Source organism: Salvelinus alpinus, chromosome 29, assembly GCF_045679555.1.
Source record: "Salvelinus alpinus chromosome 29, SLU_Salpinus.1, whole genome shotgun sequence".
Lineage (NCBI taxonomy): Eukaryota > Metazoa > Chordata > Actinopteri > Salmoniformes > Salmonidae > Salvelinus > Salvelinus alpinus.
The window spans coordinates 4,807,273-4,832,525 of NC_092114.1; the positions used below are offsets into that span (position 1 = coordinate 4,807,273).

Genomic DNA, 25,253 nt, shown 5'->3' on the forward strand with positions numbered 1-25,253 from the left:
CAATTATTAGAGTGCAATGCTCACGCACGCTAGACAACGCTCCTTCTCTGATCGCATGCACTGAATAATGTAGGTGTCTGTTCTCTGCTGGATACTGAAACACACAGCAAGCAGGCTGTAGCCCAGTATCTACACTACGCAGGCATCACACTGTAGGTAACCTGCTGCTGCCACAACAAACCGTCGCCCGGTGTATTTAAAACGAGGCATGCGCAAATATGCAATTGTGGAGACGAGTGAAATGACTATATAGCACGGTTCCCCAACTGGCGTCCCGCTGCTGAATCTAGTTGATGATCCCTGCTGTATAGCCTTCAGTCCTGCTGATTTGAATAGTATCAAGCCCGTGATCAGAGCAACAGACGGCTCTCTGGGGATCTCATTTTCATCCTCTTCAGTCCTCCATGTGAGACAAGCAGGATGGGCTGTTCCACGAGTACCCAGACTACAGCGCAGGACACCACCAGACAGCCCAGCTCGAAACCCGAGGAAAGCAATGGAACCAGCACTACAGGTAAGTCCAAATACTAGAACGTCATTAGATTGTTGATACAACATCCATGTATTGTTGACACATTATTTTGATGACATAAAAATGTGTCACACAATTTTGTCGCTAATTTTTGTTATTATATACAGCGCCTCCTTGACTTTTTTCCACATTTTGTTGTGTTACATTCTGAATTTAAAATGGATTCAATTGAGATTTTGTGTAACTGGCCTACACACAATATCCAATAATGTCAAAGTGGAAATATGTTTTTAGAGTTTCAACCCCTTTGTTAAGGCCTAAATAAGTTCTGGAGTAACACATTTGCTTAACAAGTCACATAATAAGTTGTATAGACTCACTCTGAGTGCAGTAATAGTGTTTAGTATGGTTTTATGAAAACTACCTCATCTCTGTACCCAACACATATAATTATCCGTAAGGTCCCTCAGTCGAGCAGTGAATAAATGATGTTAAATAAACAGACATTGAATATCCCTTTGAGCATGGTGAAGTTATTAATTACACTTTGGATAATGTATCAATACACCCAGTCACTACAAAGATACTGGTGACCTTCCTAATTTATATGCCGGAGAGGAAGGAAACCGCTCAGGGATTTCACCATGAGGCCAATGGTGACTTTAAAACAGTTACAGAGTTTAATGGCTGTGACAGGAGAAAACTGTGGATCAAATCAAATTTTATTGGTCACATACACATAGTTAGCAGATGTTAATGTGAGTGTAGTGAAATGCTTGTGCTTCTAGTTCCGACCATGCAGTAATATCTAACATGTAATCTAACAATTCCACAACAACTACCTTTTACACACAAATCTCAGTAAAGGAATTGAATAAGAATATACACATATAAATATATGGATGAGCAAGGTCAGAGCGACATAGGCAAGATGCAATAGATGGTATAAAATACAGTACATACATATGAGATGAGTAATGCAAGATACAGTTGAAGTCGGAAGTTTACATACACTTAGGTTGGAGTCATTAAAACTAGTTTTTCAACCACTCCACAAATTTCGTGATAACAAACTATAGTTTTGGCAAGTCGGTTAGGACATCTACTTTGTGCATGACACAAGTCATTTTTTTTCAATAATTGTTTAAAGACAGATTATATTACTTATAATTCACTGTATCACAATTCCAGTGGGTCAGAAGTTTACATACACTAAGTTGACTGTGCCTTTTAAACAGCTTGGAAAATTCCAGAAAATGATGTCATGGCTTTAGAAGCTTCTGATAGGCTAATTGACATCATTTGAGTCAATTGGAGGTGTACCTGTGGATGTATTTCAAGGCCTTCCTTCAAACTCAGTGCCTCTTTGCTTGACATCATGGGAAAATCAAAAGACATCAGCCAAGACCTCAGAAAAAAATGTAGACCTCCACAAGTCTGGTTCATCCTTGGAAGCAATTTCCAAGCGCCTGAAGGTACCACGTTCATCTGTACAAACAATAGTACGCAAGTATAAACACCATGGGACCACGCAGCCATCATACCGCTCAGGAAGGAGACGCGTTCTGTCTCCTAGAGATTAACGTACTTTGGTGCGAAAAGTGCAAATCAATCCCAGAACAAGAGGAAAGGACCTTGTGAAGATGCTGGAGGAAACAGGTACAAAAGTATCTATATACTCAGTAAAACGAGTCCTATATCGACATAACTTGATTAGCCGCTCAGCAAGGAAGAAGCCACTGTTCCAAAACCGCCATATAAAAAGCCAGACAACGGTTTGCAACTGCACATGGGGACAAAGATCGTACTTTTTGGAGAAATTTCCTCTGGTCTGATGAAACAAAAATATAACTGTTTGGCCATAATGACCATCATTATGTTCGGAGGAAAAAGGGGGAGGCTTGCAAGCCGAAGAACACCATTCCAACCGTGAAGCAAGGGGGTGGCAGCATCATGTTGTGGGGGTGCTTTGCTGCAGGAGGGACTGACTTCATGAGGTAGGAAAATTATGTGGATATATTGAAGCAACATCTCAAGACATCAGTCAGGAAGTTAAAGCTTGGTTGCAAATGGGTCTTCCGAATGGACAATGACCCCAAGCATACTTCCAAAGTTGTGGCAAATGGCTTAAGGACAACAAAGTCAAGGTATTGGAGTGGCCATCACAAAGCCCTGACCTCAATCCTACAGACAATTTGTGGGCAGAACTGAAAAAGCATGTGCGAGCAAGGAGGCCTACAAACCTGACTCAGTTACACCAGATCTGTCAGGAGGAATGGGCCAAAATTCACCCAACTTATTGTGGGAAGCTACCGGAAACATTTGACCCACATTAAACAATTTAAAGGCAATGCTACCAATTACTAATTGAGTGTATGTAAACTTCTGACCCACTGGGAATGTGATGAAAGAAATAAAAGCTGAAATAAATCATTCTCTCTACTATTATTCTGACATTTCAAATTCTTAAAATAAAGTGGGGATCCTAACTGACCTAAGACAGGGAATTTTTACTTGGATTAAATGTCAGGAATTGTGAAACTGAGTTTAAATATATTTGGCTAAAGTGTATGTAAACTTCCGACTTCAACTGTATGTAAACATTATTAAAGTGGCATTATTAAAGTGACTAGTGATCCATTTATTAAAGTGCCCAATGATTTCAAGTCTGTATGTAGGCAGCAGCCTCTCTGTGTTAGTGACGGCTGTTTAACAGTCTGATGGCCTTGAGATAGAAGCTGTTTTTCAGTCTCTCGGTCCCAGCTTTGATGCACCTGTACTGACCTTGCCTTCTGGATGATAGCGGGGGGGAACAGGCAGTGGCTCGGGTGGTTGTTGTCCTTGATTATCTTTTTGGCCTTCCTGTGACATCAGGTGCTGTAGGTGTCCTGGAGGGAAGGTAGTTTGCCCCCGGTGATGCGTTGTGCAGACTGCACCACCCTCTGGAGAACCCTGCGGTTGTGGGCGGTGCAGTTGCCGTACCAGGCGGTGATACAGCCCGACAGGAGGCTCTCAATTGTGCATCTGTAAAAGTTTGTGAGGGTTTTAGATGACAAGCCACATTTCTTCAGCCTCCTGTGGTTGAAGAGGCGCTGTTGTGCCTTCTTCACCACACTGTCTTTGTGGGTGGACCATTTCAGTTTGTCCGTGATGTGTACGCCGAGGAACTTAAAACTTTCCACCTTCTCCACTGCTGTCCCGTCGATATGGATAGGGGGCGTGCTCCCTCTGCTGTTTCCTGAAGTCCACGATCATCTCCTTTCTTTTGTTGACGTTGGGTGAGAGGTTGTTTTCCTGACACCACACTCTGAGGGCCCTCACTTCCTCCCTGTAGGCCGTCTTGACGTTGTTGGTAATCAAGCCCACTACTGTTGTGTCGTCTGCAAACTTGATGATTGAGTTGGAGGCGTGCATGGCCACGCAGTCATGGGTGAACAGGGAGTACAGGAAGGGGCTGAGCACGCACCCTTGTGGGGCCCCAGTGTTGAGGATCATCGAAGTGGAGATGTTGTTTCCTACCTTCACCAACTGGGGGCGGCCCGTCAGGAAGTCCAGGACCCAATTGCACAGGGCGGGGTCAAGACAGAAGACCTCAAGCTTAATGATGAGCTTGGAGGGTACTATGGTGTTGAAGGCTGAGCTGTAGTCAAAGAACAACATTCTTACATAGGTATTCCTCTTGTCCAGATGGGATAGGGCAGTGTGCAGTGTGATTGCGATTGCATCGTCTGTGGACCTATTGGGGCGGTAAGCAAATTGGAGTGGGTCTAGGGTGGCCGCTAAGGGGGAGGTGATATCATCCTTGACTAGCCTCTCAACGCACTTCATGATGACAGAAGTGAGTGCTACTAGTTATTTAGTTCAGTTACCTTTGCCTTCTTGGGAACAGGAACAATGGTGGCCATCTTGAAGCATGTGGGGACAACAGACTGGGATAGGGAGAGATTGAATATGTCCGTAAACACACCAGCCAGCTGGTCTGCTCATGCTCTGAGGACGCGGCTTGGGATGCCGTCTGGGCCGGCAGCCTTGCGAGGGTTAACACGTTTAAATGTCTTACTCACGTCGGCCACGGAGAAGGAGAGCTCACAGTCCTTGGAAGCGGGCCCCGTCAGTGGCACTGTATTATCCTCAAAGCGGACAAAGAAGGTGTTCAGTTTGTCTGGAAACAAGACGTCGGTGTCCGTGACGTGGCTGGTTTTCTTTTTTTGTCCGTGATTGTCTGTAGACCCTGCCACATATGTCTCGTGTCTGAGCCGTTGAATTGCGACTCCACTTTGTCTCTATACTGACATTTTGCTTGTTTGATTGCCTTGCGGAGGGAATAACTACACTGTTTGTATTCGGCCATACTCCCAGTCACCTTTCCATGGTTAAATGCGGTGGTTCGCACTTTCAGTTTTGCGCGAATGCCGCCATCTATCCACGGTTTCTGGTTAGGGTAGGTTTTAATAGTCACAGTGGGTACAACATCTCCAATGCACTTCCTTATAAATTCACTCACCGAATCAGCGTATAGGTCGATATTATTCTCTGAGGCCCGAAACATGTCCCAGTCCGCGTGATCAAAACAATCTTGAAGCGTGGATTCCGATTGGTCAGACCAGCGTTGAATACTTCTTAACACGGGTACATCCTGTTTGATTTTCTGCCTATAGGAAGGGAGGAGCAAAATGGAGTCGTGGTCAGATTTGCCAAAAGGAGGACGGGTGAGGGCCTTGTATGCATCGTGGAAGTTAGAGTAGCAGTGATACAGTCTTTTGCCAGGATGAGTGCTACAGTCAATATGCTGATAGAATTTAGGTTGCCTTGTTCTCAAATTTGCTTTGTTAAAATCCCCAGCTACAATAAATGCAGCCTCAGGATATATGGTCTCTAGTTTGCATGAAGTCCCGTAAAGTTCCTTGAGGGCCGTTGTGGTATCGGCTTGAGGGGGGGTGGTGTACACGGCTGTGACAATAACTGATGCGAATTCTCTTCGGAGATAATACGGTCAGCATTTGATTGTGAGGAATTCTAGGTCAGGCGAATGAAAGTACTTGAGTTCCTGTATGTTGTTACAATTACACCATGAGTTGTTAATAATCATGAAACATAGACCCCCTGCCCTTCTTCTTCCCGGAGAGATGTTTATTCCTGTCGGTGTGACGTACAAAGAATCCCGGTGGCTGTATGGACTCCGACAGCATATTCCGAGAGAGCCATGTTTCCGTGAGGCAGAGTTACAATCCCTGATGTCTCTCTGGATAGCAACCGTTGCCATAATTTCGTCTACCTTGCTATCTAGAGACTGGACATTAGCGAGTAATATACTCAGAAGCGGTGGGTGGTGTGAGCGCCTTCGAAGTCTGACCAGAAGACCACTCCGTCTACCTCTTCTCTGACGGCGTTGTTTTGGGTCAGCCTCTGGAATCAGCTCCAATGCCCTGGGTGGTTCAGACAAAGGATCCGCTTCGGGAAAGTCGTATTACTGGTTATAGTGCTGGTCACTTTCTGGGCTAACTGTGTAAGAAATAATACATAAAAAACATAATACTGCAAAGTTTCCTAAGGACTAGAAATGAGGCAGCCCTCTCTGTCGGCACCATTTTGTGACGATCTACAACAACATTGTAGTTACTCCAAAATACTAACCTAAATGACAGAGTGAAAAGAAGGAAGCCTGTACAGAATACAAAATATTCTAAATACAGTGCATTCGGAAAGTATTCAGACACCTAGACCTATTCCACATTTTGCTACTTTACAGCCTTATTCTAAAGCTGATTAAATAAATAGAAAATCCTCAATACCCCATAAAGGTAAAGCAAAAACAGTTTTTTTTTTTTTTAAGTGTTCAGACCCTTTGCTATGAGACACGAAATTGAGTTCAGGTGCATCCTGTTTCCATTGATCATCCTTGAGCTGTTTCTACAACTTGATTGGAGTCCACCTGTGGTAAATTCAATTGATTGGACATGATTTGGAAGGGCGTTGGTCAGGGAGATGGGCGTTGGTCAGGGAGATGACCAAGAACGCGATGGTCACTCTGACAGAGCTCCAGAGTTCCTCTGTGCAGATGGGAGAACCTTCCAGAAGGACAACCATCTCTGTAGCACTCCACCAATCAGGCCTTTATGGTATAGTGGCCAGACGTAAGCCACTCTTCAGTAAAATGCACGACAGCCCGAATTGAGTTTGCCAAAAGGCACCTAAAGACTCTCAGACCATGAAAAACAAGATTATCCCTGTCATTATTTCTCTGAATATCTATGATAGTAAATAGCTATTCTATTAATAAGATGTGTAATAGGATTTTCCAGGTGAACAAAACAGAAAGCAGTTGTAGATATCTGTTTTATTACAAGTTGCAACAGAGAGACAGCATTCAACATAGAAGCAGAGAAGTGTCTAACTGCCCTTAATATCCTAATCAGACAGCACCAAGTGTTCCGTAAACACCAGTCTCTTTGGGACAGGCCCTTAATATCCTAATCAGACAGCACCAAGTGTTCTGTAAACACCAGTCTCTTTGGGACAGGCACTTAATATCCTAATCAGACAGCACCAAGTGTTCCGTAAACACCAGTCTCTTTGGGACAGGCCCTTAATATCCTAATCAGACAGCACCAAGTGTTCTGTAAACACCAGTCTCTTTGGGACAGGCACTTAATATCCTAATCAGACAGCACCAAGTGTTCCGTAAACACCAGTCTCTTTGGGACAGGCCCTTAATATCCTAATCAGACAGCACCAAGTGTTCCGTAAACACCAGTCTCTTTGGGACAGGCCCTTAATATCCTAATCAGACAGCACCAAGTGTTCCGTAAACACCAGTCTCTTTGGGACAGGCCCTTAATCTCCTAATCAGACAGCACCAAGTGTTCCGTAAACACCAGTCTCTTTGGGACAGGCCCTTAATATCCTAATCAGACAGCACCAAGTGTTCCGTAAACACCAGTCTCTTTGGGACAGGCCCTTAATATCCTAATCAGACAGCACCAAGTGTTCCGTAAACACCAGTCTCTTTGGGACAGGCCTTCTATATCCTAATCAGACAGCACCAAGTGTTCCGTAAACACCAGTCTCTTTGGGACAGGCCCTTAATATCCTAATCAGACAGCACCAAGTGTTCCGTAAACACCAGTCTCTTTGGGACAGGCCCTTAATATCCTAATCAGACAGCACCAAGTGTTCCGTAAACACCAGTCTCTTTGGGACAGGCCCTTAATATCCTAATCAGACAGCACCAAGTGTTCCGTAAACACCAGTCTCTTTGGGACAGGCCCTTAATATCCTAATCAGACAGCACCAAGTGTTCCGTAAACACCAGTCTCTTTGGGACAGGCCCTTAATATCCTAATCAGACAGCACCAAGTGTTCCGTAAACACCAGTCTCTTTGGGACAGGCCCTTAATATCCTAATCAGACAGCACCAAGTGTTCCGTAAACACCAGTCTCTTTGGGACAGGCCCTTAATATCCTAATCAGACAGCACCAAGTGTTCCGTAAACACCAGTCTCTTTGGGACAGGCCCTTAATATCCTAATCAGACAGCACCAAGTGTTCCGTAAACACCAGTCTCTTTGGGACAGGCCCTTAATATCCTAATCAGACAGCACCAAGTGTTCCGTAAACACCAGTCTCTTTGGGACAGCCCATTAATATCCTAATCAGACAGCACCAAGTGTTCCGTAAACACCAGTCTCTTTGGGACAGGCCCTTAATATCCTAATCAGACAGCACCAAGTGTTCCGTAAACACCAGTCTCTTTGGGACAGGCCCTTAATATCCTAATCAGACAGCACCAAGTGTTCCGTAAACACCAGTCTCTTTGGGACAGGCCCTTAATATCCTAATCAGACAGCACCAAGTGTTCCGTAAACACCAGTCTCTTTGGGACAGGCCCTTAATATCCTAATCAGACAGCACCAAGTGTTCCGTAAACACCAGTCTCTTTGGGACAGGCCCTTAATATCCTAATCAGACAGCACCAAGTGTTCCGTAAACACCAGTCTCTTTGGGACAGGCCCTTAATATCCTAATCAGACAGCACCAAGTGTTCCGTAAACACCAGTCTCTTTGGGACAGGCCCTTAATATCCTAATCAGACAGCACCAAGTGTTCCGTAAACACCAGTCTCTTTGGGACAGGCCCTTAATATCCTAATCAGACAGCACCAAGTGTTCCGTAAACACCAGTCTCTTTGGGACAGGCCCTTAATATCCTAATCAGACAGCACCAAGTGTTCCGTAAACACCAGTCTCTTTGGGACAGGCCCTTAATATCCTAATCAGACAGCACCAAGTGTTCCGTAAACACCCGTCTCTTTGGGACAGGCCCTTAATATCCTAATCAGACAGCACCAAGTGTTCCGTAAACACCAGTCTCTTTGGGACAGGCCTTCTATATCCTAATCAGACAGCACCAAGTGTTCCGTAAACACCAGTCTCTTTGGGACAGGCCCTTAATATCCTAATCAGACAGCACCAAGTTTTCTGTAAACACCAGTCTCTTTGGGACAGGCCCTTAATATCCTAATCAGACAGCACCAAGTTTTCTGTAAACACCAGCCTGAGAGTCTTGCAGGATGTCAAAACCAAAAGGCAGTAACTTTGTCAGCTGCTACAGAATCACACAGTGTTCAACATAATGTCATCAATACAATACAACAGTGAATAATCAGTGTGTCCTCAGTCCTTGTACCTCCAGTCTGGTGTCAATCACTATCAACAGATATGAGAATAATCCATAACAATCAAATCAAATTTATTTATATAGCCCTTCTTACATCAGCTGATATATCAAAGTGCTGTACAGAAACCCAGCCTAAAACCCCAAACAGCAAGCAATGCAGGTGTAGAAGCACGGTGGCTAGGAAAAACTCCCTAGAAAGGCCAGAACCTAGGAAGACACCTAGAGAGGAACCAGGCTATGAGGGGGGGCCAGTCCTCTTCTGGCTGTGCCGGGTGGAGATTATAACAGAACATGGCCAAGATGTTCAAATGTTCATAAATGACCAGCATGGTCAAATAATAATAATCACAGTAGTTGTCGAGGGTGCAACAAGTCAGCACCCCAGGAGTAAATGTCAGTTGGCTTTTCATAGCCGATCATTGAAAGTATCTCTACCGCTCCTGCGGTCTCTAGAGAGTTGAAAACAGCAGGTCTGGGACAGGTAGCACGTCCGGTGAACAGGTCAGGGTTGGTGCAGCAGCACGGCCAGGTGGACTGGGGACAACAAGGAGTCATCATGCCAGGTAGTCCTGAGGCATGGTCCTAGGGCTCAGGTCCTCTGAGAGAGAGAGAGAAAGAAAGAAAGAGAGAATTAGAGAGAGCATACTTAAATTCACACAGGACACCGGATAAGATAAGACAGGAGAAGTACTCCAGATATAACAGACTGACCCTAGCCCCCCGACACATAAACTACTGCAGCTATAAATCTAGTGACCATCAATCCCAGAACACTGGAAATGACGTGTATTACAGACACTCCAAATACGCTAAACATTGTGTCACTCTAAACGTAATGTTCCCACTGCTGCAAATTATCCACATCCACTGTTCATAGAAATTCTCTAATCTCTTCCTCTGGGTCAGATGAACATGTGGCAGCAGGGACATTTCCTTAGTTTTACATATGGCTCCTGTAACCTGACCTAACTCCTCTCAGGCAGAACAAGGACATTGTCAACTTGCACCAACCAACAGTGTATTCAACTACAGAGTGAAAAATAGTTTTGCTTTTGGATTTTTGAGGTGCGTTCCCACACAGAACACCTTGGGTGTGTTTCTTTGATGCCAATGGAACTGTTTTGGTCCCACACCCTCCTGAATGGTTATATTGTCTCCGTACATAGTATCGCTCTGAGTAAATGTCGTCTCACTCAAACTGGCCTTTCTCTTCCTCACCACCTGGATCTTTTGATCTAAGGTTTGAGTATTGATTTCAAATCAAATCAAAGTTTACTTGTCACGTGCGCCGAATACAACAGGTGTAGACCTTACAGTGAAATGCTTACTTACAGGCTCTAACCAACAGTGAAAAAAGGTGTTAGGTGAACAATAGGTAAGTAAAGAAATAAAACAACAGCAAAAAGACAGGCTATAAAAGTAGCGAGGCTACATACAGACACCGGTTAGTCAGGCTGATTGAGGTAGTATGTACATGTAGATATGGTTAAAGTGACTATATATGATGAACAGAGAGTAGCAGTAGTGTAAAAGAGGGGTTGGTTTCTGAGGGATGTTAGTGTGAAGTTTTGTTCATAAATGCAAATGGTTTGTAAAAGTTGTGTAGGTCTAGTATAAATGTAGATACTCCTGCAAGTAGAATAATGTAAACTCAGCAAAAAAAAGGACCCTGTCTTACAAAGATAATTCGTAAAAATCCAAATAACTTCACAGATCTTCATTGTAAAGGGTTAAACACTGTTTCCCATGCTTGTTCAATGAACCATAAACAATTAATGAACATGCACCTGTGGAACGGTCGTTAAGACACTGACAGCTTACAGACGGTAGACAATTAAGGTCACCGATGCCTGTACTCTGGAGCGGGATCGATTTGGAGGTGGAGGGTCCGTCATGGTCTGGGGCGGTGTGTCACAGCATCATCGGACTGAGCTTGTTGTCATTGCAGGCAATCTCAACGCTGTGCGTTACAGGGAAGACATTCTCCTCCCTCATGGCAGGCTCATCCTGACATGACCCTCCAGCATGACAATGCCACCAGCCATACTGCTCGTTCTGTGCGTGATTTCCTGCAAGACAGGAATGTCAGTGTTCTGCCATGGCCAGCGAAGAGCCCGGATCTCAATCCCATTGAGCACGTCTGGGACCTGTTGGATCGGAGGGTGAGGGCTAAGGCCATTCCCCCCAGACAGAAATGTCTGGGAACTTGCAGGTGCCTTGGTGGAAGAGTGGGGTAACATCTTACAGCAAGAACTGGCAAATCTGGTGCAGTCCACGAGGAGGAGATGCACTGCAGTACTTAATGCAGCTGGTGGCCACCTCAGATACTGACTGTTACTTTTGATTTCTCCCCCCCCCCTTTGTTCAGGGACACATTATTCCATCTCTGTTAGTCACATGTCTGTGGAACTTGTTCAGTTTATGTCTCAGTTGTTGAATCTTGTTATGTTCATACAAATATTTACACATGTCAAGTTTGCTGAAAATAAACTCAGTCGACAGTGAAAGGACATTTCTTTTTTTGCTGAGTGTAGATACTCCTGATAGCAGATTCATGTAGATACTCCTGCTAGCAGATTCATGTAGATACTCCTGATAGTAGATTCATGTAGATACTCCTGATAGCAGATTCATGTAGATACTCCTGCTAGTAGATTCATGTAGATACTCCTGCTAGTAGATTCATGTAGATACTCCTGCTAGTAGATTCATGTAGATACTCCTGCTAGTAGATTCATGTAGATACTCCTGATAGTAGATTCATGTAGATACTCCTGATAGTAGATTCATGTAGATACTCCTGATAGCAGATTCATGTAGATACTCCTGATAGTAGATTCATGTAGATACTCCTGATAGCAGATTCATGTAGATACTCCTGATAGTAGATTCATGTAGATACTCCTGATAGCAGATTCATGTAGATACTCCTGATAGCAGATTCATGTAGATACTCCTGATAGCAGATTCATGTAGATACTCCTGATAGCAGATTCATGTAGATACTCCTGATAGCAGATTCATGTAGATACTCCTGATAGCAGATTCATGTAGATACTCCTGCTAGTAGATTCATGTAGATACTCCTGCTAGTAGATTCATGTAGATACTCCTGCTAGTAGATTCATGTAGATACTCCTGCTAGTAGATTCATGTAGATACTCCTGATAGTAGATTCATGTAGATACTCCTGATAGTAGAGTCATGTAGATACTCCTGCTAGTAGATTCATGTAGATACTCCTGCTAGTAGATTCATGTAGATACTCCTGATAGTAGATTCATGTAGATACTCCTGCTAGTAGATTCATGTAGATACTCCTGCTAGTAGATTCATGTAGATACTCCTGATAGTAGATTCATGTAGATACTCCTGCTAGTAGATTCATGTAGATACTCCTGCTAGTAGATTCATGTAGATACTCCTGCTAGTAGATTCATGTAGATACTCCTGCTAGTCGATTCATGTAGATACTCCTGATAGCAGATTCATGTAGATACTCCTGCTAGTAGATTCATGTAGATACTCCTGCTAGTAGATTCATGTAGATACTCCTGCTAGTAGATTCATGTAGATACTCCTGCTAGTAGATTCATGTAGGCCTCCACAAGTCATACTTGGAAGCAATTTCCAAACGTCTCATATCCCTTAGCCTTGGCCTCCAGGCTTCATATCCCTGTACACACATTCCTGTTCTAGGAACCTGTGGTGGGTGAGGAAGTTCATCTGTGTTAGCCTGAGGCCTGTGTTTCATATGATCATTAACTGGGTATTTTCTTCCCCTTTCTTCCTGTGGTTAAAATGGTGTGTTAGCTGTGGTCAACCGATATGTTGTTGATAGACCAACTTGATTTAGACACAGTGCTGATACTGCAGTTTGGATAAAACTCAACACACACATGCATGCCTCATGCTTCTCAGGGACATGTGTTTGATTTGGGTACAGAAACGATCCCAGGTGAAGGTCCCAAATACAAGACAGAAGGACTTTTTTATTTATTTTTTATTTAACCAGGTAGGCCAGTTGAGAACAAGTTCTCATTTACAACTGCGACCTGGCCACGATAAAGCAAAGCAGTTTGACACATACAACAACATAGAGTTACATATGGGATAAACAAGCGTACAGTCAATAACACAATAGAAAAGTTATATATACAGTGTGTGCAAATGTAATAAGATCAGGGAGGTAAGGCAATAGAGGCCATAGAGGCGAAATAATTACAATTTAGCATTAACACTGGAGTGATAGATGTGCAAGTAGAGATACTGGGGTGCAAATGAGCAAAAAAATTAAAAATAACAATATGGGGATGAGGTAGTTGGGTGTGATATTTACAGATGGGCTGTGTACAGGTACAGTGATCGGTAAGCTGCTCTGACAGCTGATGCTTAAAGTTAGAGAGGGAGATATAAGACTCCAGCTTCAGTTACTTATGCAATTCTTTCCTGTCATTGGCAGCAGAGAAATGGAAGGAAAGGCGGTCAAAGCAGGTGTTGGCTTTGGGGATGACCAGTGAAATATATGTGCTGGAGCGCGTGTTACGGGTGGATGTTGGTATGGTGACCAGTGAGCTGAGATAAGGCGGGGCTTTAACTACCTAGATGACCTGGAGCCAGTGGGTCTGGCGACGAATATGTAGCCGGGGCCAGCCAACGAGAGCGTACAGGTCGCAGTGGTGGGTAGTATATGGGGCTTTGGTGACAAAACGGATGGCACTGTGATAGACTGCATCCAGTTTCCTGAGTAGAGTGTTGAAGGCTATTTTGTAAATGACATTGCCAAAGTCAAGGATCAGTAGGATAGTCAGTTTTACGAGGGTATGTTTGGCAGCATGAGTGGCTTTGTTACGAAATAGGAAGCCGATTCTAGATTTCATTTTGGATTGGAGATGCTTAATGTGAGTCTGGAAGGAGAGTTTACAGTCTAACCAGACACCTAGGTATTTGTAGTTGTCCACATATTTAAGTCAGAACCGTCCAGAGTAGTGATGCTAGTCGGGCGGGCGGGTGCGTGCAGCGATCGGTTGAAGAGCATGCATTTGGTTTTACTAGCATTTAAAAGCAGTTGGAGGCCACAGAAGGAGTGTTGTATGGCATTGAAGCTCATTTTGAGGTTTGTTAACACTGTGTCCAAAGAAGGGCCAGATGTATACAGAATGGTGTCATCTGCGTAGAGGTGGATCAGAGAATCACCAGCAGCAAGAGCGACGTCATTGATGTATGCAGAGAAAAGAGTCGGCCCGAGAATTGAACCCTGTGGCATCCCCATAGAGACTGCCAGAGGTCCGGACAACAGGCCCTCCGATTTGACAAACTGAACTCTGAGAAGTAGTTGGTGAACCAGGCGAGGCAGTCATTTGAGAAACCAAGGCTATTGAGTCTGCCTATAAGAATGCGGTGATTGACAGAGTCAAAAGCCTTGGCCAGGTTGATGAAGACGGCTGCACAGTACTGTCTTTTATCGATGGAGGTTATGATATTGTTTAGGACCTTGAGCGTGGCTGAGGTGCACCCATGACCAGCTCGGGAACCAGATTGCATAGTGGAGAAGGTACGGTGGATTCGAAATGGTCGGTGATCTGTTTGTTAACTTGGCTTTCGAAGATTTTACAAAGGCAGGGCAGGATGGATATACAGTTGAAGTCGGAAGTTTACATACACCTTAGCCAAATACATTTAAACTCAGTTTTTCACAATGTCTGACATTTAATCCTAGTAAAAATTCCCTGTCTTAGGTCAGTTAGGATCACCACTTTATTTTAAGAATGTGAAATGTCAGAATAATAGTAGAGAGAATTATATATTTCAGCTTTTATTTCTTTCATCACATTCCCAGTGGGTCAGAAGTTTACATACACTCAATTAGTATTTAGTAGCGTTGACTTTAAATTGTTTAACTTGGAAGCCTTGCAAGCCTCCCCCTTTTTCCTCCAAACATAACGATGGTCATTATGGCCAAACAGTTCTATTTTTGTTTCATCAGACCAGAGAACATTTCTCAACAAAAAGTACGATCTTTGTCCCCATGTGCAGTTGCAAACCGTAGTCTGGATTTTTTATGGCGGTTTTGGGGCAGTGGCCTCTTCCTTGCTGTGCGGCCTTTCAGGTTATGTTGATATAGGACTCGTTTTACTGTGTATATAGATACTTTTGTACCTGTTTCCTCCAGCATCTTCACAAGGTCCTTTGCTGTTGTTCTGGGATTGATTTGCACTTTTCGCACCAAAGTACGTTCACCTCTAGGAGACAGAACACGTCTCCTTCCTGAGCGGTATGATGGCTGCGTGGTCCCATGGTGTTTATACTTGCGTACTATTGTTTGTACAGATGAACGTGGTACCTTCATGCGTTTGGAAATTGCTCCCAAGGATGAACCAGACTTGTGGAGGTCAATTTTTTTTTGCTGATTTCTTTTGATTTTCTCATGATGTCAAGCAAAGAGGCACTGAGTTTGAAGGTAGGCCTTGAAATAAATCCACAGGTACACCTCCAATTGACTCAAATGATGTCAATTAGCCTATCAGAAGCTTCTAAAGCCATGACATCATTTTCTGGAATTTTCCAAGCTGTTTAAAGGCACAGTCAACTTAGTGTATGTAAACTTCTGACCCACTGGAATTGTGATACAGTGAATTATATGTGAAATAATCTGTTTGTAAACAGTTGTTAGAAAAATTACTTGTGTCATGCACAAAGTAGATGTCCTAACCGACTTGCCAAAACTATAGTTTGTTAACAAGACATTTGTGGAGTGGTTGAAAATTAGTTTTAATGACTCCAACCTAAGTGTATGTAAACTTCCGAATTCAACTGTAGGTCTATAACAGTTTGGGTCTAGAGTGTCTCGCGCTTTGAAGAGGGGGATGACCGCGGCAGCTTTCCAATCTTTGGGGATCTCAGACGATACGAAGAGAGGTTGAACTGGCTTGTAACAGGGGTTGCAACAATTTCAGCTGATCATTTTGGAAAGAGAGGGTCCAGATTGTTTAGCCCAGCTGATTTGTAAGGATCCAGATTTAGCAGCTCTTTCAGAACATCAGCTGTCTGGATTTGGGTGAAGGAGAAGCGGGGGAGTCTTGGGCAAGTTTCTGCGGGGGGTGCAGAACTGTAGCCAGGTGGAAAGCATGGCCAGCCGTAGAAAAATGCTTATTGAAATGATCTATTATCTATCATCGTAGATTTATCGGTGGTGATTGTTTCCTAGCCTCAGTGCAGTGGGCAGCTGGGAGGAGGTGCTCTTATTCTCCATGGACTTTAGTGTCCCAAAACCTATTGGAATTAGTGCTACAGGATGCACATTTCTGTTTGAAAAAGCCTTAACTTTCCTAACTGACTGTGTATTGGTTCCTGACTTCCCTGAAAAGTTGCATATCGTGGGGGCTATTTGATGCTAATGCAGTACGCCACAAGATGTTTTTGTGCTGGTCAAGGGCAGTCAGGTCTGGAGAGAACCAAGGGCTATATCTGTTCCTGGTTCTACATTTTTTGAATGGAGAATGCTTATTTATGATGGTGAGGAAAGCACTTTTAAAGAGCAACCAGGCATCCTCTACTGACGGGATGAGGTCAATATCCTTCCAGGATACCTGGGCCAGGTCGATTAGAAAGGCCTGCTCGCTGAAGTGTTTAAGGGAGCGTTTGACAGTGATGAGGGGTGGTCGTTTGACCGCGGACCCATTACGGACGCAGGCAATGAGGCAGTGATCGCTGAGATCCTGGTTGAAGACAGCAGAGGTGTATTTAGAGGGCAAGTTGGTCAGGATGATATCTATGAGGGTGCCCATGGTTACAGATTTAGGGTTGTACCAGGTAGGTTCCTTGATAATTTGTGTGAGATTGAGGGCATCTAGCTTAGATTGTAGGATGGCCGGGGTGTTAAGCATGTACTGTTAGGTGACCTAAACTGGGATGAGTCCCATAGGGCGGCGCACAATTGGCCCAGCGTCGTCCGGGTTTGGCCGGTGTAGGCCGCCATTTAAATATAAATGGTTCTTAACTGACTTGCCTAATTTAAATAAAGGTTAAATAGAAGAAATTGCATGTCAATTTCAGACTGGTTAGAATTTAAGTTTGCGATCTCCCGCTATCTGCAAGCATGACCAATTTCATAACACCTCATTGATATGTAAATTCAACCAACCAATAGGAATACATGAACATGAAATACATATTTCTGCAGTGTCAAGTGGAAACATAACACAACCGTGTTACACTAGCTGGGCTGTTGCCTGAGAAAGAGCTGTGATGTTTTGGTGTTGCTATGAGGTGAAGCATTGTTTGCCAGTTTCACGGCTACTTAATCATGACCTGAAGCCATGTCCTAGTCATCACGTTACAGACACCATACAGACCCAATGACTCTGTTCTAACACTGCTGGTTGCTATATAATTATATAATTGCCTACTTCTCACAGTAAGGTAGAGGGGAGTGCCCGTTATTGTCTACCATTGTAACCGTTGAGCTGTCCATCAAACATTGAATATTTCAGTTGATGTAGATTACTGTAAAGCACTTTGGGGCGGCAGGGTAGCCTAGTGGTTAGAGCGTTGTACTAGTAACCGAAAGGTTGCGAGATCAAATCCCCGAGCTGACAAGGTACAAATCTGTCGTTCTGCCACTGAACCCTCTGTTCCTAGGCCGTCATTGAAAATAAGAATTTGTCCTTAACTGACTTGACTAGTTAAATAAATGTAAAAAAAATAAAATAACTTTGCCCTTGTTAAAAGGGCTATATAAATCACATTTTATTGATAACATGATTGCTTGATTGACCAATCCTTGAGCTCCCAGCATGTGGCTGATGTTCTGTGTTCCACTGCCAGGGGCGGCTAATGAGAACAGTAAGGTTGCGGAGGACAGTGAGACCATCCCAGATCAGACAGTGACCGTAGCAGCTACAGGAGGGGAGGCCCAGTCTGCTCCGGCTGCAGCCCAAGCCGAGGCTCCTGCAGACACCACAGACCCAGCCCCTGCAGCGGAGGCCCCGGCCCAGAGTGAGACCCAGCCTGCAGCCGATGCTCCTGCAGCAGCCACTTCCCCCGAGCAGCCAGCCAGCTCTCCAGAGCCTCCCCCTGCAGCCCAGGACCCAGGTACGTACTGTAGGCACAGACAGACAGTCAGAGGCTGCGTTTACACAGGCAGCCCAATTCTGATATTTTTTCACTAATTGGTATTTTGACCAACCTGATCAGCTCTTTTGCCAATAATTGGGCAAAATATCAGAATTGGACTGCTTGTGTAAACGCAGCCAAAGTGGCCTGTTCAAAACCAACATGATCATGTTCCTCTATTTCCAATGCAAATCGCACCTTTCTTCTGTCCTCATATCTGCTCACGGCACACACGAGGCCTGTTTCAGGATGGACATGGATCAGTTGTGCGTGACCGTTTTGATAAGGATGTAATACCCGTTTGTTCAAGCAGCTGTAAAAACGCATCGGGATCGTTTCACCAGACACAGATGAAGCCTAGTTCTGTACAAAAAAACCTGATCTCAGTTGAAATGGCTTTTTAGTCAGAGACTTTAGGCTTAACCTGTGTCTGACTGGAAATCCATCCCTTACAGTATTAATCCAACAACAAGGGGGTAATGACCCTCTGTATTGTCCCATTGACAACACCAAGTACACAATGTTAATTTACTGCCAATGATCAACAGTAACCTGATAAATGTTCCACTTAGCCTACTGTACTCCTCAGTGACCCCTTGAACACAGCTAGCTAGGAGCCCAGGTGAATATTCATCTATGTAGACTTTCCCCTGTTCTGCTGTCTCATTACCCTGACTGTTACCAGGATTATGGATAGGTCTGTTACCAGGGTTATGGATAGTACTGTTACCAGGATTATGGATAGTACTGTTACCAGGGTTAGGGATAGTACTGTTACCAGGGTTAAGGATAGGTCTGTTACCAGGGTTAAGGATAGGTCTGTTACCAGGGTTATGGATAGGATTGTTACCAGGGTTAGGAATAGGTCTGTTACCAGGGTTATGGATAGGTCTGTTACCAGGGTTATAGATAGGTCTGTTACCAGGGTTAGGGCTAGTACTGTTACCAGGGTTATGGATAGTACTGTTACCAGGGTTATGGATAGTACTGTTACCAGGGTTATGGATAGGTCTGTTACCAGGGTTATGGATAGGTCTGTTACCAGGGTTATGGATAGGTCTGTTACCAGGGTTATGGATAGGTCTGTTACCAGGGTTATGGATAGTACTGTTACCAGGGTTATGGATAGGTTTGTTACCAGGGTTATGGATAGGTCTGTTACCAGGGTTATGGATAGGTCTGTTACCAGGGTTATGAATAGGTCTGTTACCAGGGTTATGGATAGTACTGTTACCAGGGTTATAGATAGGTCTGTTACCAGGGTTAGGGATAGTACTGTTACCAGGGTTAGGGATAGTACTGTTACCAGGGTTAGGGATAGTACTGTTACCAGGGTTAGGGATAGTACTGTTACCAGGGTTAGGGATAGTACTGTTACCAGGGTTAGGGATAGGTCTGTTACCAGGGTTAAGGATAGGTCTGTTACCATGGTTATGGATAGGATTGTTACCAGCGTTAGGAATAGGTCTGTTACCAGGGTTATGGATAGGTCTGTTACCAGGGTTATGGATAGTACTGTTACCAGGGTTATGGATAGTACTGTTACCAGGGTTATGGATAGGTCTGTTACCAGGGTTATGGATAGGTCTGTTACCAGGGTTATGGATAGGTCTGTTACCAGGGTTATGGATAGTACTGTTACCAGGGTTAGGGATAGGTCTGTTACCAGGGTTATGGATAGGTCTGTTACCAGGGTTATGGATAGGTCTGTTACCAGGGTTATGGATAGTACTGTTACCAGGGTTATGGATAGGTCTGTTACCAGGGTTAGGGATAGTACTGTTACCAGGGTTAGGGATAGTACTGTTACCAGGGTTAGGGATAGTACTGTTACCAGGGTTAGGGATAGGTCTGTTACCAGGGTTAGGGATAGGTCTGTTACCAGGGTTATGGATAGGTCTGTTACCAGGGTTATGGATAGGTCTGTTACCAGGGTTATAGATAGGTCTGTTACCAGGGTTATAGATAGGTCTGTTACCAGGGTTATGGATAGGTCTGTTACCAGGGTTATGGATAGGTCTGTTACCAGGGTTATAGATAGGTCTGTTACCAGGGTTATAGATAGGTCTGTTACCAGGGTTATAGATAGGTCTGTTACCAGGGTTATGGATAGTACTGTTACCAGGGTTATGGATAGGTCTGTTACCAGGGTTATGGATAGGTCTGTTACCAGGGTAATGGATAGGTCTGTTACCAGGGTTATGGATAGTACTGTTACCAGGGTTATGGATAGGTCTGTTACCAGGGTTACTAACATGATCCCTCACTGACCCTAGAGGCTCCATGGTGATGGAGGACATTACTAACATGATCCCTCACTGACCCTAGAGGCTCCATGGTGATGGAGGACATTACTAACATGATCCCTCACTGACCCTAGAGGCTCCATGGTGATGGAAGTCATTACTAATCTTGTCAATTTACTTAGTGAGTCCCAATGCAAATTACTGCCAAGTCACATGTACTGCGCATTTCGAATGTGTATTTGTCTAATGCAAAGTACCATTAATATAACCGATAAAGGAAAAGGCTGTAGTTGAATAGAACCAGTGGGCCAGTATATAGTTGAATAGAACCAGTGGTTCCAGTATGTAGTTGAATAGAACCAGTGGGCCAGTATGTAGTTGAATAGAACCAGTGGGCCAGTATATAGTTGAATAGAACCAGTGGGGCCAGTATGTAGTTGAATAGAACCAGTGGGCCAGTATGTAGTTGAATAGAACCAGTGGGCCAGTATATAGTTGAATAGAACCAGTGGGCCAGTATATAGTTGAATAGAACCAGTGGGCCAGTATATAGTTGAATAGAACCAGTGGGGCCAGTATGTAGTTGAATAAAACCAGTGGGCCAGTATGTAGTTGAATAGAACCAGTGGGCCAGTATATAGTTGAATAGAACCAGTGGTTCCAGTATGTAGTTGAATAGAACCAGTGGGCCAGTATGTAGTTGAATAGAAACAGTGGTTCCAGTATGTAGTTGAATAGAACCAGTGTGCCAGTATATAGTTGAATAGAACCAGTGGGCCAGTATATAGTTGAATAGAACCAGTGGTTCCAGTATGTAGTTGAATAGAACCAGTGGGCCAGTATGTAGTTGAATAGAACCAGTGGGCCAGTATGTAGTTGAATAGAACCAGTGGGCCAGTATGTAGTTGAATAGAACCAGTGGTTCCAGTATGTAGTTGAATAGAACCAGTGGTTCCAGTATGTAGTTGAATAGAACCAGTGGGCCAGTATGTAGTTGAATAGAACCAGTGGGCCAGTATGTAGTTGAATAGAACCAGTGGGCCAGTATATAGTTGAATAGAACCAGTGGGCCAGTATATAGTTGAATAGAACCAGTGGGCCCAGTATGTAGTTGAATAGAACCAGTGGGGCCAGTATGTAGTTGAATAGAACCAGTGGTTCCAGTATGTAGTTGAATAGAACCAGTGGGCCAGTATGTAGTTGAATAGAACCAGTGGGCCAGTATGTAGTTGAATAGAACCAGTGGGCCAGTATATAGTTGAATAGAACCAGTGGGCCAGTATATAGTTGAATAGAACCAGTGGGCCCAGTATGTAGTTGAATAGAACCAGTGGGGCCAGTATGTAGTTGAATAGAACCAATGGGCCAGTATGTAGTTGAATAGAACCAGTGGGCCAGTATATAGTTGAATAGAACCAGTGGGCCAGTATATAGTTGAATAGAACCAGTGGGCCAGTATATAGTTGAATAGAACCAGTGGGCCAGTATGTAGTTGAATAGAACCAGTGGTTCCAGTATGTAGTTGAATAGAACCAGTGGGCCAGTATATAGTTGAATAGAACCAGTGGTCCAGCAGACCTTATATAGTTGAATAGAACCAGTGGGCCAGTATGTAGTTGAATAGAACCAGTGGGGCCAGTATGTAGTTGAATAGAACCAGTGGGCCAGTATGTAGTTGAATAGAACCAGTGGGCCAGTATGTAGTTGAATAGAATCAGTGGGCCATTATATAGTTGAATAGAACCAGTGGGCCAGTATGTAGTTGAATAGAACCAGTGGGCCAGTATGTAGTTGAATAGAACCAGCGGGCCAGTATGTAGTTGAATAGAACCAGTGGGCCAGTATGTAGTTGAATAGAACCAGTGGTTCCAGTATGTAGTTGAATAGAACCAGTGGGCCAGTATATAGTTGAATAGAACCAGTGGTCCAGCAGACCTTATATAGTTGAATAGAACCAGTGGGCCAGTATGTAGTTGAATAGAACCAGTGGGGCCAGTATGTAGTTGAATAGAACCAGTGGGCCAGTATGTAGTTGAATAGAACCAGTGGGCCAGTATGTAGTTGAATAGAATCAGTGGGCCATTATATAGTTGAATAGAACCAGTGGGCCAGTATGTAGTTGAATAGAACCAGTGGGCCAGTATGTAGTTGAATAGAACCAGCGGGCCAGTATGTAGTTGAATAGAACCAGTGGGCCAGTATGTAGTTGAATAGAACCAGTGGGCCATTATATAGTTGAATAGAACCAGTGGGCCATTATATAGTTGAATAGAACCAGTGGGCCAGTATATAGTTGAATAGAACCAGTGGTCCAGCAGACCTTATATAGTTGAATAGAACTCTGGGTTTTTCTTTATTTTGACTATTTTCTACATTGTAGAATAATAGTGAAGACATCAAAACTATGAAATAACACATATGGAATCATGTAGTAACCAAAAAGGTGTTAAACAAATCAAAATATATTTTATATTTGAGATTCTTCAAAGTAGCCACCCTTTGCCTTGATGACAGCATTGCACACTTGGCATTCTCTCAACCAGCTTCACCTGGAATGTTTTTCCACCAAGCTTGAAGGAGTTCCCACATATGCTGAGCACTTGTTGGCTGCTTTCTTTCACTCTGCAGTCCAACCCATCCCAAACCATCTCAATTGGGAATAAATTCCACAAATTAACTTTTAACAAGGCACACCCGTTAATTGAAATGCATTCCAGGTGACTACCTCGTGAAGTTTGTTTATCCCATGTGTAACTCTGTGTTGTTGTTTTTGTCGCACTGCTTTGCTTTATCTTGGCCAGGTCGCAGTTGTAAATGAGAACTTGTTCTCAACTGGCCTACCTGGTTAAATAGGGTGAAATGGTTAAATAGGATTAAATAGGGTTAAATAGGCTCAACTGGCCTACCTGGTTAAATAGGGTGAAATTAAAAATAAAATAAAAAGCTGGTTGAGAGAATGCAAAGCTGTCATCAAGGCAAAGGGTGGCTACTTTAAAGAATCTCAAATATGTTTTGATTTGTTTAACACCTTTTGGTTACTACATGATTCCATATGTGTTATTTCATAGTTTTGATGTCTTCACTGTTATTCTACAATGTAGAAAATAGGAAAAATAAAGAAAAACCCTTGTATCAGTAGGCGTGTCCAAAATTATGTATATAGTTGAATTGAACCAGTGGTTCAGTATAGAATCGCAGAAAGACACACAGAGACACACAGGGACACAGAGAGAGACACACCGAGAGAGAGACACACCGAGAGAGAGACACACCGAGAGAGAGACACACACCGAGAGAGAGACACACACCGAGAGAGAGACACACACAGAGAGAGGGACACAGAGAGAGGGACACAGAGAGAGGGACACAGAGAGAGGGACACAGAGAGAGGGACACACACAGAGAGACACACAAAGAGAGGGACACAGAGACACATATACACATATATATATACACACACAGAAGCACAGAGAGACACACATATATACACAGAGAGGGACACACAGAGAGGGACACACAGAGAAACACAGAGACACACAGAGAGCAGAGCAGCCTCTCTGAGGTGCAGAATGATTCACGGCCTGCCAAACCAAACCTAGGGAGCCCTGGTCAGAAGTAGTGCACTACAAATAAGGTGCCCTATTTGTAGTGCACTACTTACACTGACTTCACACAGCAGAAAAGGCACGCAATCAGGTGACCTATCAGGGCCGTTAACATTGCAGATTTTGTAGTTCAGGATTTATTTACCTTTCCAGGCCTCTTGACACTTTTTTCACAATACATAACAATTAGTGAATGTAGGTTTTTGACTGTTTTGTGTTTTGTGTTTCATATTTGTTATTGTCCTTGTTCCTGAAAAGCAGCTGAGGCCACGGCAGAGGCCGATACCACGGCAACCAGGTGAGAAGGGTTCTTTACATCAAATACAAAGATAACTTGCTGCTTCATATTTCTTGAATGTCCACCCATTCTAATATGATTTTCCTCGCTTGCATTTTAGCCCCTAGTCGGGGAAATGAAGCGGGTCTTCCCATTGTTGTGGATGAAGAATCTGCATGAATGTCCTAATTTGAAAGCGAGAGAGGATGACAATATATACACACCACTTGCCTGTTGCCAAGCTGCAGACCAGCTGATCTCTGTGACCAGGATCAATGGGTCATCACTGTGCCTTTTTCCTCTGTAAATACTCTATTTTCTGTGCATTTAGTTGTATTATTAGCATTGTTTATAAAACATTCATTAGATAATTGCTTCAAAGTAACTTATAAATGCTTATTAACTTTTGCTTGAATCTAAAATCTACATTTCTGGTGAGTTCGTATTACAGCCTTGTAACGATGTGGGATGAAGTATGTGGGAAATCAAGTATGAGGGAAATCAAGTATGAGGGAAATCAAGTATGTGGGATTAAGCGACCAACACTAATTTGTCAGAATTATTCATTCAGGAACAACTTGAATCCATTTACTCACACATATTTGAGAAATGAAGCCAACAACTATTAGACATTTAAATGATGTTGTTTTTACAGCTGGCTTGGACTGTACAACCATATTATGACCATGTTACAACCATGTTATAAGGGTATATAATATGACCATGTTGGTCATGTTATAACGGTTTGAATAAAACAGTTACTGAACTCAAGACATTCACTGACGTTGCTTTTTTAAATGACAAGTTGCTTGTTTCAGCATCCTTTGTATGAGGAAAAGTATTTATGTCAGTTAGACAGTATC

The 25,253-nt window shown here is 43.5% G+C and overlaps 1 protein-coding gene across 1 annotated transcript; it reads left to right on the forward strand.

Annotated features, from left to right (window-relative positions):
* The first annotated feature begins 384 nt into the window (after positions 1–384).
* LOC139559360 (brain acid soluble protein 1) lies at positions 385–25,161 on the forward strand. The gene is made up of 4 exons (XM_071375300.1): positions 385–514; positions 17,975–18,241; positions 24,375–24,411; positions 24,512–25,161. Exons 1-4 carry the CDS (start codon positions 421–423, stop codon positions 24,516–24,518), a joined length of 405 nt encoding a protein of 134 aa, XP_071231401.1. The 5' UTR covers positions 385–420; the 3' UTR covers positions 24,519–25,161.
* Positions 25,162–25,253: the final 92 nt, after the last annotated feature.